The 17,209-nt window shown below is 36.5% G+C and overlaps 1 protein-coding gene across 12 annotated transcripts in view; it reads right to left on the reverse strand.

Annotated features, from left to right (window-relative positions):
- The window catches only part of NEK1 (NIMA related kinase 1), a 251,489-nt gene that overhangs the window by 57,012 nt on the left and 177,268 nt on the right, over positions 1-17,209 (reverse strand). For all 12 annotated transcript variants that reach the window (XM_048212192.2, XM_048212194.2, XM_044379262.3 and 9 more), the window contains 3 exons: positions 15,026-15,146; positions 10,140-10,228; positions 9,267-9,514 (listed from right to left, as the gene is read on the reverse strand). In XM_048212192.2, coding sequence (XP_048068149.2) covers positions 9,267-9,514; positions 10,140-10,228; positions 15,026-15,146 — 458 coding nt within the window. The remainder of the gene's footprint in view (positions 1-9,266; positions 9,515-10,139; positions 10,229-15,025; positions 15,147-17,209) is intronic.

Consider the following 17,209-nt stretch of genomic DNA (forward strand, 5'->3'; position numbering starts at 1 on the left):
GAATGTTTAAAGCAAAAACAATAAAAAATTATTGTGGAGTGTGTAACATGTGGATGTAAAATGTATGACAACAATGCCAAAAGGAGAGACAAGAGGGTGGAAATGGGAGTATAATGTGAAAAGTTTCTTATGTCATATATGAAGTGGTATATTATTTGAAGGAAGAGTATAAAAGGCTAAAACTGTATCTTCAAAGCTGAGAAATACAACTAAGTTTTTGAAAAGGTCTATATTGGCAAATAGTAGAGGTAAAATAAAATGCTAAAAATAATCAAAAGAAGGGAGAATAAAAGTAAAACAGGAACAGAAAAAGTGATGAGACAAATAGAAAACAAATAGCAAAATGATAGGTTTAAACTCAATCATACCATTAGTATATCGAAAATTACATGAAAAGTAATTGGTCTAATCACTTTAAATAAAAGAGGTTGTTAGTCTGGTTAAAAAGCAAGACTTAGGGAGAGAGAAAAAAGATGGCAGAGGAGTAGGGGACCCCTTTTTCAGCTGGTCCCCTGAGTCGAGCTGGATATGTACCAGACTATCCTGAAAACCCACGGAATCAGCCTGAGACACAGGAAGACACATCTAGATCTCTACAAACAAGCATCTCCAGTACTTATTGAGGTACAAAGCGGGGAGCCATGAATCTGTGCACAGATATCGGAAGATAAAAGGAAGGGTGAGGGAGCTGCCACGCTCGCGTGCTGGGAAGCAATAGCCACCTGCACTAGGGAGCAGGCCAGACTCACGGACCGGTACCCGTGAGAGAGCAGACTGAGACCGTGAGCCCAGGAACACAGGCGACCAGACTGAAAATGTGTGCTCCGGAGTGCGCACGAACCACACTGAAACAGGGAGCTCGGGAGTGCATGTGGGAACCGGGGGCAGCTGGCGGTGTTAGAAGCACAAAGGACAGAGACGTGCTGGCCCTGGAAGTGAGGGCTGGAAGAGTGGCTCTGGGGCGCACAACCCAGGATGCTGCAGGGTTTTTGGCAGCACCAACAGAAACAGAGTTAAAGTGGCCAAGAGAGCTCAGTGGAGAGCAGACTGCAATCTCTCTGTTCTGAGACAGAGGCTAGGATAAGGCCACTGCTGCTCTGACTCTCGGAAGAGTCACAGAAAACCTCCAGGGAAAGCCGCCAGAGAACAAAAGCCTGGAAATACCGGCTCACATTGGGCCCATCCTCATCCCCCCTTGCAGAGGACAGAGCAACTCTACCCAAACAGGGTTGCCTGAATATCAGCGCAGCAGGCCCCTTCCCCAGAAGGCAAGCTGAAAAATCAAGAAGCCCACATCCCTAAGGTCCCTATAAAAGAAGTGCACACTGCCTGGGTCCTGGTCAATAATTTGGGCTCTGGGCAACCCCGCAACCTCTCCTCATCAGAATGACGAGGAGGAGAAATCCCCTTGCCCCCAGCAAAGAAAAGATAATGAGTTTGTGGCCTCTGCCACAGAACTGATGGATATGGATATAACCAAATTGTCAGAAATGGAGTTCAGAGTAACAATGGTCAAGATGATGTGTAGGCTTGAAAAAAATATTAATGAAAATATTAGCGAGAATACAGAATCTCTAAGGGAGGAAATGAGAGCGAATCTGGCAGAAATTAAAAAGGCTATGAATCAAATGCAGTCAAAACTAGATGCTCTGACGGCCAGGGTAAATGAGGCAGAAGAATGTATTAGTGAATTGGAGGATGGGATGGTAGAAGAGAAAGTTAAAACAGAAACTTCGCTCAAAAAAATCCAATCTCAAGACTGCACACTACGGGAGATTACTGATTCAATGAAACGTTCCAATGTCAGAATCATCGGTATCCCCGATGGGGTGGAGAAAGACAGAGGTCTAGAAGAGATATGTGAACAAATTGTAGCTGAAAACTTCCCTAATCTGACAAAGGAAACAAGCATTCATGTCCAAGAGGCAGAGAGGAACCCTCCCAAGGTCGGCCATGGCAAACGTACACCACGTCACATCATAGTGCATTTGCAAATATTAGATCCAAGGATACAGTATTGAAAGCGGCCAGGGCAAAAAGATTTCTCACATACAGAGGAAAAAATACCAGAATAACGTCAGACCTGTCTACAGAGACACGGCAGGCTAGGAAGGGGTGGCAGCATATTTTCAAATCTCTATCCCAGAAGAACATGCAGCCAAGGATCCTTTATCCAGCAAGGCTGTCATTCAGAATTGATGGAGAGATAAGGACCTTCCAGGATCGGCAGAAACTGACCGAATTCTTAAACATGAAACCAGTCCTACAGGAGATATTAAGGGGGGTTCTATAAAAGTAAAAAGGCCCTAAGAGTGATACAGAACAGAACTTTACAATCTATAGAAACAAAGACTTCACAGGCAACATGACATCATTAAAATCATATCTCTCAATAATCACTCTCAATGTGAATGGCCTAAATGCTCCTATAAAAGACCACAGGGTTGCAGACTGGATAATAAGACATGATCCATCCATTTGCTGTCTACAAGAGACTTATCTTGAATCTAAAGACACATCCAGACTGAAAGTGAAGGGATGGAATACCATCTTTCATGCCAATGGACGTCAAAAGAAAGCTGGGGTAGCAATTCTCATATCAGACAGATTAGATTTTAAACTGAAGACTGTAGTTAGAGATACAGAAGGACACTGTATTATTCTTAAAGGATGTATCCAACAAGTGGATATGACAATTATAAATATCTATGCCCCCAACAGGGGAGCAGCTAGATACACAAGACAACTCTTAACCAGAATAAAGAGACATATAGATAGTAATACGTTAATAGTAGGGGACCTCAACACTCCACTCTCAGCAATAGACAGATCACCTAAGCAGAAAATCAACAAAGAAACAAGAGCTTTGAATGCCATACTAGACCAGATGGACCTCAGAGATATATACAGAACACTACAACCCAGAACAACAGAATACTCATTCTTTTCGAATGCACATGGAACTTTCTCCAGAATAGACCATATACTGGGTCACAAAACAGGTATCAACCGATACCAAAAGACTGAAATTATTCCCTGCATATTCTCAGACCACAATGCTTTGAAATTGGAACTCAATCATAAAGAAAAATTTGGAAGAAAATCAAACACTTGGAAACTAAGAACCATCCTGCTCAAGAATGAGTTGATAAACCAGGAAATTAAAAATCAATTTAAACAATTACTGGAGACCAATGAGAATGAAAACACAACGGTCCAAAACTTATGGGACACTGCAAAGGCGGTCCTAAGGGGAAAATACATAGCCACCCAAGCCTCACTCAAAAGAACAGAAAAATCTAAAATGTAGTTTTTATAGTCTCACCTCAAGAAGCTGGAGCTGGAACAGAAGAACAGGCCTAACCCACGCACAAGAAAGCAGTTGATCAAGATTAGAGCAGAGATCAATGAATTAGAAACCAGGAGCACAGTAGAGCAGATCAACAGAACTAGAAGCTGGTTCTCTGAAAGAATAAGTAAGATCGATAAGCCACTGGGCAGACTTATTCAAAAGAATAGAGAAAGGACCCAAATTAATAAAATTATGAATGAAAGAGGAGAGGTCACAGCCAAAACGAATGAAATAGGAAGGATCATTAGAAACTTTTATCAACAGCTTTATGTCAATAAATTAAACAACCTGGAAGAAATGGATGCCTTCCTGGAAACCTATAAACTACCAAGACTGAAACAGGATGAAACTGATTATTTAAACAGACCGATTAATTATGAAGAGATTGAAGCAGTGATCAAAAACCTCCCCCAAAACAAGAGTCCAGGGCCTGACGGATTCCCCGGGGAATTCTACCAAACATTCAAAGAAGAAATAATACCTATTCTCCTAAAGCTGTTTCAAAAAATAGAAACAGAAGGAAAACTACCAAACTCATTCTATGAGGCCAGTATTACTTTAATCCCCAAACCAGGAAAAGACCCCATCAAAAAGGAGAATTACAGACTGATATCCCTGATGAATATGGTAGAAGAGAAAGTTATATGGACGCCAAAATTCTCAACAAGATCCTAGCTAATAGGATCCAACAGTACATTAAAAGGATTATCCATCATGACCAAGTGGGATTCATCCCTGGGATGCAAGGGTGGTTCAACATTCGCAAATCGATCAGTGTGATAGATCATATCAACAAGAAAAGAATCAAAAACCATATGATCCTCTCGATGCAGAAAAAGCATTTGACAAAATACAGCATCCTTCCCAGATTAAAACCCTTCAGAGTGTAGGGATAGAGGGTACATTCCTCAATTTCAAAAAACCATCTATGAAAAGCCTACAGCGAAAATCATTCTCAATGGAGAAAAGCTGAAAGCCTTTCCCTTAAGATCAGGAACACGACAAGGATGCCCACTCTCGCCATTATTATTCAACACAGTACTAGAAGTCCTTGCAACAGCAATCAGACAACAAAAAGGGATAAAAGGTATCCAAATCGGCAAAGAAGAAGTCAAACTGTCTCTCTTCGCAGATGACATGATACTCTATATGGAAAACCCAAAGACTCCACCCCCAAACTACTAGAAGTTATAGAGCAATTTAGTAAGGTGGCAGGATACAAAATCAATGCTCAGAAATCAGTTGCATTTCTATACACGAACAATGAGACTGAAGAAAGAGAAATTAGGGAATCCATCCCATTTCCAATAGCACCAAAAATCATACGTTATCTCGGAATTAACTTAACCAGAGACGTAAAGGATCTGTATTCTAGAAAATCACTCTTGAAAGACATTGAAGAAGACGCAAAAAGATGGGAAAATATTCCATGCTCATGGATCGGAAGAATAAACATAGTTAAAATGTCTATGCTACCCAGAGCAACCTACACTTTCAATGTCATACCAATGACATTTTTCAAAGAACTGGAACAAACAGCCCTTAAATTTGTGTGGAACCAGAAAGGCCCCGAATCGCCAAGGAATTGTTGAAAAGGAAAAACAATGCTGGGGGCATCACGTTGCCGGATTTCAAGCTATACTACAAAGCCGTGATCACAAAGACAGCATGGTACTGGCACAAAAACAGACACATAGACCAATGGAACAGAACAGAGAACCCAGAAATGGACCCTCAGCTCTTTGAGCAACTAATCTTTGACAAAAGAGGAAAAAATATCCAGTGGAAAAAAGACAGTCTCCTCAATAAATGGTGCTGGGAAAATCGGACAGCTACATGCAAAAGAATGAAACTTGACCACTCTCTCACACCATACACAAAGATAAACTCCAAATGGATGAAAGACCTCGATGTGAGACAGTCATCCATCAAAATCCTAGAGGAGAACATAGGCTGCAACCTCTATGACATCAGCCACAGCAACTTTTTTCATGACACAACTCCAAAGGCAAGAGAAACAAAAGAGAAAATGAACTTGTGGGACTTCATGAAGATAAAAAGCTTCTGCACAGCCAAGGAAACAGTCAAAAAAAACTAAGAGGCAGCCCACGGAATGGGAGAATATATTTGCAAATGACACTACAGATAAAAGACTGGTATCCAAGATCTACAAAGAACTTCTCAAACTCAATACAGGTGAAACAAATAATCAAATTAAAAAATGGGCAGAAGATATGAACAGACACTTTTCCAACGAAGACAGACAAATGGCTAACAGACACATGAAAAAGTGCTCAAAATCATTAGCCATCAGGGAAATTCAAATCAAAACCACACTGAGATACCACCTCACGCCAGTTAGAATGGCAAAAATTGACAAGGCAAGACACAACAAATGTTGGAGAGGATGTGGAGAAACGGGATCCCTCTTACACTGTTGGTGGGAATGCAAGTTGGTATAGCCACTTTGGAAAACAGTGTGGAGGTCCCTTAAAAAGTTAAAAATTGAGCTACCCTATGATCCAGCCATTGCACTACTGGGTATTTACCCCAAAGATACAGACGGAGTGAAGAGAAGGGCCATATGCACCCCAATGTTCATAGAAGCATTGTCCACAATAGCCAAATTGTGGAAGGAGCCGAGATGCCCTTCAACAGATGACTGGATTAAGATGTGGTCCATATATACAATGGAATATTACTCAGCCATCAAAAAGAATGATTTCACAACATTTGCAGCAACATGGACGGGACTGGAGGAGATAAAGCTAAGCGAAATAAGTCAAGCAGAGAAAGACAATTATCATATGGTTTCACTCATTTATGGAACATAAGAAGTAGGAAGATCGGTAGGAGAAGAAAGGGAAGAAGAAAGGAGGGGTGAAAAGAAGGGGGAATGAACCATCAGAGACTACGGACTCTGGGAAACAAACTGAGGGCTTTAGCAGGGAGGGCGGGGATCGGGATAGTCTGGTGATTGGTATTAAGGAGGGCACGTATTGCATGGTGCACTGGGTGTTATACGCAAGTAATGAATCATGGAACTTTACATCAAAAACTTGGGATGCACTGTATAGTGACTAACATAACATAATAAAAAATTTTTATTAAAAAAAAAGCAAGACTTAACGACAGCTATAAAAAATCTACTTTACATAAAAATCACTGTGATTACAAGGATATAAAATATATACACACACATGCATATATATATGTATACGTGTGTGTATATTTTACATCTTTAACTTGTAATCACAGTGATTTTTATGTAAAGTAGATTTTAGTATAGTAGTATACGTATATACGTATATATATGTATAGTAGATTTACATATACGTATATATATGTAAAGTAGATTTAGTATAGTATATGTATATACGTATATATATGTGTGTGTGTGTGTGTGTATACTTTATAAATACTAATCAACAGAAAGTTGGAATGGCTATATTAAAACCAGACAAAATAGATTTCAGAACAAGGTGATATGACCAAGAATAAGGAGAGTCATTTCATAATGACAAAGAAGGCAATTTATCAAGAAGATATAAATATTAATTTGCATTCAATTGACTGGAAATTTCAATACTCTTTTTTCAGTAACTGATAAACAAGTAGAAAGAAAATCAGTAAGAACACAGAAAATGAACAACATTATCAAACAAAAAGGGACCTTTCACAACAATAAACCTATCAATTCATCCAGAAGGTATAGTAATACCAAATTTTTATTCATTCAATAACAAAGTTTCAAAATACATGGAACAAAAATTGACACAAATGAAAAGATAGATAATTATATAGTTTGTTCCAATTTTTTCCCTCAACAAATGATATAAACAGACAAAAAATTAGTAAAGATAAAGAAGACTTGAATAATACTATCAACCAATTTGACTTAATTCTTGACATTTACAGAACATTTTAACATGATGATAGAAGAACACACATTCTTTTAAAGAGATGTGTTAGAGTAGCAGCCACCAGTAAAGGAGACTAAAGGGTGACTCATGGGTGCAGAGGAAAATATGACAGAAAGAAAGCCAAGAGATAAAATGATTTTAAAAATAAAGTACACATCAACTGTGTTGGAAGAAGAAAAGTCAAGAAAAGCAAGAGAGAAAAAGGTACTGGGAATTTGGCAATGTATTAGTAATGGGACTTACTAGAATATGTATGTTGAGGAAATGAACCATTATACAGGAAAAAGCTGATGATACAAGCTGATATGACCAAAGTAAAGGAGTGAATCATTGAGAAGGTGAGAGAGGTTAGGATTCAAAATACAAGGAGGATTTCCTTTAATAAAAAAAGAGGACAAGTAATACAACGACATTTTAAAAAAGAATTTTAACAAAAAATCTTTGTAAGAGCTCAAATTATTTCATTTAGTAAGCAGATTATATAAATGGTTATAAATAATTTTTTACCTTTTCTTCATATTTCAAGGTCACCATTTTGGCCCAGTGATGAACTCTCATGACCTCAAAGATTTAAGGGACAGGCAGGTACATATGGCCTTCTGTCCTTGCTTTAAATGGCTACAAATTGCTTGATTTTCTGGGGCTTTTTCTTGCTCTTTCCCTCACAGTCAGTCCCCTACATGAAATCTGCTTTGTTGTGCTTACTTCCTAAGTAAGTACTTCCGTAGAACTACTAAGGCTGAACTAAGGTCATGAAAGAAAATCAAATAATAAAATAGATATTATGTAAGCAATGTTAACTCTATACATAGCGACAAGTTATTCAAAAGCCCTGGGCTGGGGCGCCTGGGTGGCACAGCGGTTAAGCGTCTGCCTTCAGCTCAGGGCGTGATCCTGGCGTTATGGGATCGAGCCCCACATCAGGCTCCTCCGCTATGAGCCTGCTTCTTCCTCTCCCACTCCCCCCTGCTTGTGTTCACTCTCTCGCTGGCTGTCTCTATCTCTGTCAAATAAATAAATAAAATCTTAAAAAAAAAAAAAGCCCTGGGCTAAAGACAGCTAGCTATACACCTTTACTACAAAAGAAAGTACATGAATTATAGGATAATCCTTGTCTGTCCCATAAACAGGCCTTATTCTCAAACTCTGAAGATCATACATTTGTTTTCACAGTTTATTATCTTTGAAAGTTTGACTGCTATTAGACAAGTGAGAGAATTGAGCAATCTCTACATTTAAAATAAGCTTAAGAAAACACTCCCCAAAATAAAAACATATCCAATTTGAAAATTAAATTGAAAATCAAAATGACATATTTAAAAAGGATAAAAGAATTCAGGCAATCCATTCCCATGTAGACTTAAATACATGAAAAATGTCAAGCCCACTGGTAAACACAGAAACACAAATGTTACAAAAGTAACATAACAAGACATGTGATTTCTTTGTATCTTTAAATTTTCTGTAGAGATAATATTGTAATTCCTTAATAAGAAAAATTGGTTACATATTTTCAAAAATAACGAGAAAAAGGTAAGTTTGAAATTTTTTTGCCAGAAAGTGTATATGAATATAATTCTATTACCCTTTCTACATACAAATCAGGCAAACAGCACTTCTGTCCACTTAAAATATATTGTTTAAGTTTAGTCTTATGCGAAAAATGGAAGTTGGATTGAGTAGTGAGAAAGGGAAATAGTGTAAGAGGGATCTTTTACTTAAATAAAAGTAGACCCTATAAAAAGAATCCTGAACAAGGAGCCAATGAAATAGTCTGTCCTAGTTGTACTCTCAATGGCAAATTCTTTTTAGAATCCCAGAAGAGAAGATGTAAGTTTTTTTTTGCTGTTTTTGTTTATTTGTGTGTGTGTGTGTGTGTGTGTGTGTGTGTGTGTAAGAGATTAAAACTCAATGTTATAGTTTATTAAAGAAAAACAATAAATACGAAATGCTACTAAAATAGATATTTTCCATTGGAGGTGCATACTTGCCTTTGGGTTGTTTGCATCAAACAGACCAGTTGAAAGTCCAATCAGCAAGGAATTCTGGTCTTTATTTTTTGGTGGTGAATCAGAGCGAGATCGAAACAGAAAGGATTCTTCTGGTGAACACAGTATTGACTGTATTTGAGAGACTACATTCAACTGTTTTGAAAGAACCACTCTATGGAAAAATGGTTCTGGTTGCACAGATTTATCTACATCACATTTAGAGTGCTGAGAATCACCTATTTCAGGTCCTGTGGTATAAAGGAAAGATTTTGTGATAAGCCTATACAGTACTTAAGCTCTATGTGATATTGAAAAAGCACAGTATTTAACATGAATCTAGCCAAAAACTCTATGTCTATCAGAAAAACAAAATCAAAGTATAGATATGATTATATTACCTTATAAGTAAACTTTGACAGAAGGTTTTATTTTCAGAAAGCAGATAAATTTGCTATATACCTCCATTAAATGAAAGTTTTAAAATGTAGACACAAATATAAGGAAATGTGAAAATACATTGTTTAGACACTCATATTTGCTCCAGTTTATCTTTGTTCCTATAGGATGGATAGGAAAAATTGTATTTCTCATGTTTTATAAGTAATATTATTAAAAACAAGAAGACAACTTACTTAATGCCCTAAGTATACTGGCTTAATTTTGGCAAGCAATTCTTTTTGTTCTGAATATTTGACAAAATAATTGGCCAAACAATCCAGGCTTATTAATGAGAATATAGTGTTCTACGTCTATTATATTTTTTAAACAATTGAGGTGACTGATAAAAAAATGCTATTAATATGTTGTCCAAATAAAACAGATGCATGTTAACAACCTTCCGGAAAGTATCTAGTCTAATACAATGAGGCTTACTTATATCGACTTCACTAAGGTGGTCCACATTCCTTGGGATTTCATCTTCAGAAACTTCATTTTGCTGAACAGTGATCTTATCTTCCAACCTGCCCAGATGGATACATTGGTAGAAATACAATTTACTGGAAATAAAAGCACTCTTAAATAAAAAAAACAAAAAACAAAATGGAGCAGAAATTCACTAGCATCCTGTGGTCCCTTTTCCAAATATTTTCCTCACTTATGTGTGTGGATATATACATATTTTTTCTCTCATAAGTACACTGTATTTTTACCTGTTAAAATCTTCACCAATCATAATCAGTCACAAAAACCAGCCTCACCACTTCTTATAACTGTGGTTCCCAAAATGTGGCCCCTAGATGTTAGGAACACACAGAAACTTGTTCAAAATACAAATGCTGAGGGCCTACCCTGGACCTATCAATCAGAAACTTTGGGGGATAAGGCCCAGCAATTTATTTTAATAAATACCAAAGTAATTCTAATATTTGCTAATGTTTGATAACCACTACTTCAAGCAATCAAAATGCCCCTTAATAGCAGAGAATATAGAACAATTATAATACACTAATACTAAAATATCATGCAGCTGTTAAAAAAATGAAGCAGAAATCTATGTGAAATACTGTGTAATGATAGTCTATAAATATAAATAAATATAAATAAAATAAATAAAATAAATCTAAGTAAGCAATGTAAAAAAATGGTATGTAGCACAGTATAAAATATAGAATGATATGTACAAAAAAGTTTTAACACTCAAAGAGAGTGAATTAAGTGAGGAAAAAAGGTAAAGAAGAACGGACAATTTTATTTCAATACAGCTGGGAATTAAATTCATGTGTTATATTTTTTTAAACAAAAATTTAAAGACTGGAAGAATACAGTCCAAAGATTTCAAACACAGAAAAAAATGCTCAACATCACTAATCATCAAGGAAATGCAAATCAAAAACAAGTAAGATATCATATCATATCTGTTAGAATGGCTATTATCAAAAAGACAAGAAGTAAGTGTTGGTGAGGATGTGGACAAAAAAGGAATCCTTGGGAGGCCTGGTGGTTCAGTTGGTTGAGAGTCTGCCTTTGGCTCAGGTCATGATCCCAGTGTCCTGGGATTGAGTCATTGGGCTCCTTGCTCAGCAGGGAACCTGCTTCTCCCTCTGACTGCCACTACCCCTGCTTGTGCTCTCTCTCTTTCCCCCTGGCAAATAAATGAATAAATAAATTAATCTTAAAAAAAAAAAGGAATCCTTGTGCACTGCTGGTGAGGATGTAAATGGTGCAGCCACTATAAAAAGCAGTACAGAGTTTCCTCTAGAATTTAAAAATAGAAATATCATATAATCCAGTAATTCCACTACTGGGTATTTATCCAAAGAAAACAGAAACACTATTTGCATTATGTGGAATATACCATATATTTTTATCCATTAAGAAATTGATGGGCATTCAGCAGATGACAGTGGGTCATTTCCAGGATTGTTTCTACCTTTTGGCTGTTGTTAATAGTGCTTGTATGAATATTTGTGTACAAGCTTTTGTTTGCACACCCATATTCTTTCGAGTATATAGCTAGGAGTAGAATTGCTGCAGCGTATGGTAATTCTATGTTTAACTTTCTGAGGAATCAAGGAACATTACATTTTGAATGAAGGAAAGTGTTACTTGTATGATTAGAAATAAATAAAACCTTTGGGGGCGCCTGGGTGGCACAGCGGTTAAGCGTCTGCCTTCGGCTCAGGGCGTGATCCCGGCGTTACGGGATCGAGCCCCACAGCACTATTTGGCTCTTAATAGAAAAAGATTGTTCCTGCCACAGACGATGGCAAAGGAAGAAACTTCCAACTACTTTTTATAAAGGAACCGTAACAAGAATAACAAAATCCAACAATAATTTCCCATAACCAAAAAGAACTGCAGATCACTTTTGCAGGTATTAATACAAAAATCCTAAAATACAGGGCACCTGGGTGGCGCACCGGTTGGGCGTCTGCCTTCGGCTCGCGGCGTTCTGGGATCGAGCCCCACATCAGGCTCCTCCGCTGTGAGCCTGCTTCTTCCTCTCCCACTCCCCCTGCTTGTGTTCCCTCTCTCGCTGGCTGTCTCTATCTCTGTCGAATAAATAAGTAAAATCTTTAAAAAAAAAAAATCCTAAAATACATAAGTACCTTAAAATAATATGTCATGACCAAGAAGAATCTACTTAAGGAATGCAGGATGGTTTATGTTAAGTAATCCATTAAAATAATTAATTATACAGTTGATCTTTTTTTTTTTTTTAAAGATTTTATTTATTTATGTGACAGAGAGACAGCCAGCGAGAGAGGGAACACAGCAGGGGGAGTAGGAAAGGAAGAAGCAGGTTCCCAGCGGAGGAGCCCGATGTGGGACTCGATCCCGGAACGCCGGGATCACGCCCTGAGCCAAAGGCAGACGCTTAACGACTGTGCTACCCAGGCGCCCCCCTACACAGTTGATCCTTGTACAACATGGAGGGATGGATGGGGTGCTGGCTGAATCCCCCATGCAGTCAAAAACTTGTGTGTAAATTCTGACTTCTCCAAAACTTAACTACTAATAGACTACTGTTGACCACAGCCTTAATGATAACATAACCAGTGGATAAATACATATTCTGCATGTTATATGTATTATATGCTGTATTCTTAAAACACCCAACTTTTTATTTTTTTCAGTATTCTAAGCTACACAGTTCACCTGTGAGTTTTTTCAAATTGCCACAAATCTCCAAAAAATTTTCCAATATATTTATTGAAAAAAAAATCCATGCATAGGATGACCCATGCAGCTCAAAACTGTGTTGTTCAAAAGTTAACTGTACTAATAAAGGAAAACATTCATATCAACAGTTCCACAGAGAATGAAAACTATTTGACAAAATTCATTCCTAACTTTTTAAAAAATCAGCAAAACATTAATAGATACCTATCTCAGAAAGTACAGTCATGCCCAATGATGGTTAACAACAGAAGCATGTTTACTAAAATCATGAACAACACAGAGGTACCCCCTATTTCCAATATTTGACATTGTATAAAAGATACTAACCAAAGTAATCATAGAAGAAAAAACTAGTGTTAAAAAATTGGAAAGACATAAAATCATCAGTTTTCATATGATATGATTGTATATCTGAAAAAAGCAAAAGATTCAACTGAAAATCTATCATGAACAATAGCAGATATCAGTAAGGTAGTGGGGTACAAAATCAATATAAAGAAATCTAAGCTTTCATATGTACAACCTTCTAGTTACAAGATCTCATAGAAGAACAGGGACCATTTACAACATCAAACAAAATAATATATCTAGGAATAAGCTTACCAATAAAAGTGTAAAGCCTAGATGAAGGAAACTATAAAAATACTCAAAACTTACTCAAAAGAAAGGCCTATCATGTTTCTCTTGGACAGGAAGAACAAAACATGCTGATTTTCCCTATGTTAATCTATGAGTTTAGTATCCCAATAAAATACCAATTGATTTTTTTCCTGGGGAAGGTAGGCAAAATTTAGTAAATTCTAAATTCAAAGGAAATATTACACAAGCAAGAATAGCCAAGAAAACCAAAAAAGAAGAATAATGAAATTAAGAAAATTTAGTACATATAAAAAGTGGCATTTTTAATCTAGGTAGGAAAGATGGACTTTTTAATAAATACAAGTGGACAACTGGGTAGCCATCTGAAGAAAAACTAAACCCATACCCCAGGATAAATTCCAAATAGATTAAAGATTTAAGTGTAAAAAGTGCCCACCCTGAAAGTACTAGAAAAAAAGACTGAAAAATTCTTTGAGAATCTTAGAAAGAACAAAGTATCTCTGAATGATTATTAAAATCCAGGTAAACATGACTATTAAAAAAAAAAACTTCTTCACGGCAAAAACATAAAACATAAATGACCAAGAAGGAAAAAACGGTTGCAACTCATATAATCATAACCGTGGCAAATATCTCTAATATTTAAAGAGTTCTTACTAATTTATGAAAGACCAACAACCACATTTTAAAAATGGGTCAAAGATATATACAGAGAACTCACAGAAAAAGATTCACATGAAACTTAAACATTTGAAAAAATGTGCTCACCTTACCAATAATAAGAGATGGATAAACTAAGAACCCAAACCAAGATATTTTTTAACCTATCAGATTGGCAAAAATAAAAAACTTTGATAATAAGTTTGATAGGCTCGGGGAAATGAGAAGTTTCATACATTCTTTCTGAGAATGTAAATTAGTAAAAACCCTGGGAAGAACAGTAACTGAATTACAAATGCAATTTATAAGAATGCAGTTGACACAGGACATGTACTTCTATGTATCTACCATACAGATATACGTATATACATGCAAAATGATCTTATAAAAATTTCAACATCATTTGAAATATCAATTAATATAGCATATCAATTAATGTAGAAGACTTGCTGAGTTGTGGTATATCCATACAATGGAATACTAAGTAGCCATAAAATAAGAAAAGAAAATGAAGCTCTTCATGGATTAATATGAATAAATTCCTAGGCTACTGACTAAAAATAAAAAGGTAAAAATACCATATACACTATACTAGTAACTTTATTTAAAAGAGAGGGAGACATTTTTGCTTTGTACAGATTAAAAATATCTGGAGGGAAGAGAAAAAGAGTTGGGAAAGAGACTTTTTACTCTGTATCTTTATATAATTGATTTCTGAACCACATGAACATAATATCTTTCCAAAAATTAAATTATTTTATAAGGTATTATAATAATAGGATATAATGCAGTATTAGGTTATTACAGTATTTTTTTAAAAAGTATTACGAAAAGGGACCCAGGTTTTGAAATATAAGGAAAAAGAGGTGACATACTCAGTTTCCTTTGTTTCTTTTATCTCACTAATCCACACGTCAATAATTTTGCATGGCAAGCTACCATCTTTGCTTGCTCCACTTGGCTCTTGCAGTACTTCTGTTTCTAAGCCATCAGCTTCTGAAAATCAAAAATATAACAATAAACATGTCTTGAAGCAAAATCCATCTATAGATACTTGAGTAAGTATTCTATAAATTATCATTACCTAGTTCTAGGCTAACATAGTAATTATAAAAAAAATTAAATATTTTATCTGTAGATCTTTAATCTTGTTAACTCTTTCATTATTTCCTGAAAGTAAATACTAATGAGAAAAGGTCCTGTCTTCATTTGCTGACTTCTCTTTTTCCAATTCAATTCAGATTATCAGTGCTTTTTAAAAAAGATTTATCTATTTGAGAGAGAGAACGCAAGTGCGAGCATGGGGAGAAGGACAGAGGGAGAGAGTCTTAAGCAAATCCCCCACTGAGCAGGGTCTGATCTCAAGTCCCCGAGATCACGACCTGAACCACAACCAAGAGTCAGACACTTAACCAGCTGTACCACCCAGGTACCCCACAATGCTCTTAAGCCACCATCAGCCCCTCTTTTTTCCTGGAATCCAGATAATCTTTCATTCTCTATTTTTAAAGTTTCCAATTAGCTTGTCCTATTTAGAAAGAGAATTGATATTGTACCAGTCCTTAAAGTTTTTATCCATTATTCAAATGATTTTTTTTGTTTACCTGTACAAAGTAAGCCCTTGGGGAAAAAATCTTTTATTTTTTAGTGAATAATTGTTCATTAACACCTTAAACGATACCAATATGACTTATTCTACAAACTAGATTTTTGACTGTATTGCCCTCAAAGTCTAAAATATTTACTATCTGGCTCTTTGTAGGAAATGTTTGCTGACTTGTACTGGGCTGTATACTCTCTACTATATGCCTAACAGGGTTCTGTTTTTTTAAAACAAAAGGTATAAGTACCTACTAACTATAATTCTAATAAGTAAGACTATTTAAGTTATCATGGTGAGTTAAAGACGGTCACATATAGCAAGGTCTCTGACATTTCTCTCATCTAGAGGGGGCCTCTACTTCCCCTCCCCTTGAATTTGGGCTGGCACTGTGATTGTCTTAACTGAATACAGTTCAAGTTTATGCCAGTTGCAGCTCTAGTCTTCAAGAAAATTGGCAGCTTCTACACTGGAATCTGGAAGCCTAAACCACCATGAAAGTTTATTCTGGAAAGACCACGTGGCAAGTTCCTGAAACTAAAATAGGGAGAGGGAACCAGCTAAACAGGCCCTGCTGAGACACCATGCATGGAATGATGTCATCTGGCCCCTTCCAGAATAAGCCGTGCTGACAGGTGAATACCACTAAGTGGTATTGATGCTGCATGCAGGAGAACTTTCCCAATTCCTAACCCACTAAAACGTAAGGTAAAACAAGTTATTTTAAGCCACTAAGTTTTGGGAATAATTTGTTTTGTAGCAATAGACAGATGAAATAGAATTTCCTATCTGAAAATAGGGTGCTGACATAACAAAAGCTTATAACATGTCCACTGGTTTTGGGACTTGGCAGTGGGCAGAAGTTAAAAGTGCTTCAAGGAGACTGTTGATGATTGGCCAGTGAAAAAAGTTTCTGGAGGCTAGAGAAAACGAGATTCTTGTTCTATAGTGGCAGAAAATATGGTGCCTGGAATAACAACGATGATAGAAAACATACCAAAGAGATTCAATGATCTAGCTAAGATGCTATCTAAGCAGAATGTTAAAAGTTCCAGCTAGTTCCTTTCGTAGCCTTTGATAAAGTTGAAGAAGAGAGAGATTAACTGAAGAAAGAACTGTTTAGTTTATGAGGACAATTTTGAAAAGAAAGCCCAAGTTAATTCCTTCCAGTCAACAAAAGCTTCTTAAGGGAAAACATGGCCTCAAAACAAACACTGAATTCAGGTCAAAGACGAAGTCAGGGAGGAAAGGAAAGAAGGAAAGAAGGAAAGAAGGAAAGAAGGAAGGAAGGAAGGAAGGAAGGAAGGAAGGAAGGAAAAAAAAGAAGAGTGATTAAATGTAGTGAATGTCAATAACATTCATACAAAGCCCACAAAATTAAGAAAATTCAATTTGCAGAAACACCATCAGCTTGGATTGCATAGGAAAGAAAGATATAGTTTAGAAAAGACCTTGAGGG

The sequence above is a fragment of the Ursus arctos genome, unplaced genomic scaffold (assembly GCF_023065955.2).
Source record: "Ursus arctos isolate Adak ecotype North America unplaced genomic scaffold, UrsArc2.0 scaffold_11, whole genome shotgun sequence".
In the NCBI taxonomy this organism is placed as follows: Eukaryota; Metazoa; Chordata; class Mammalia; order Carnivora; family Ursidae; genus Ursus; species Ursus arctos.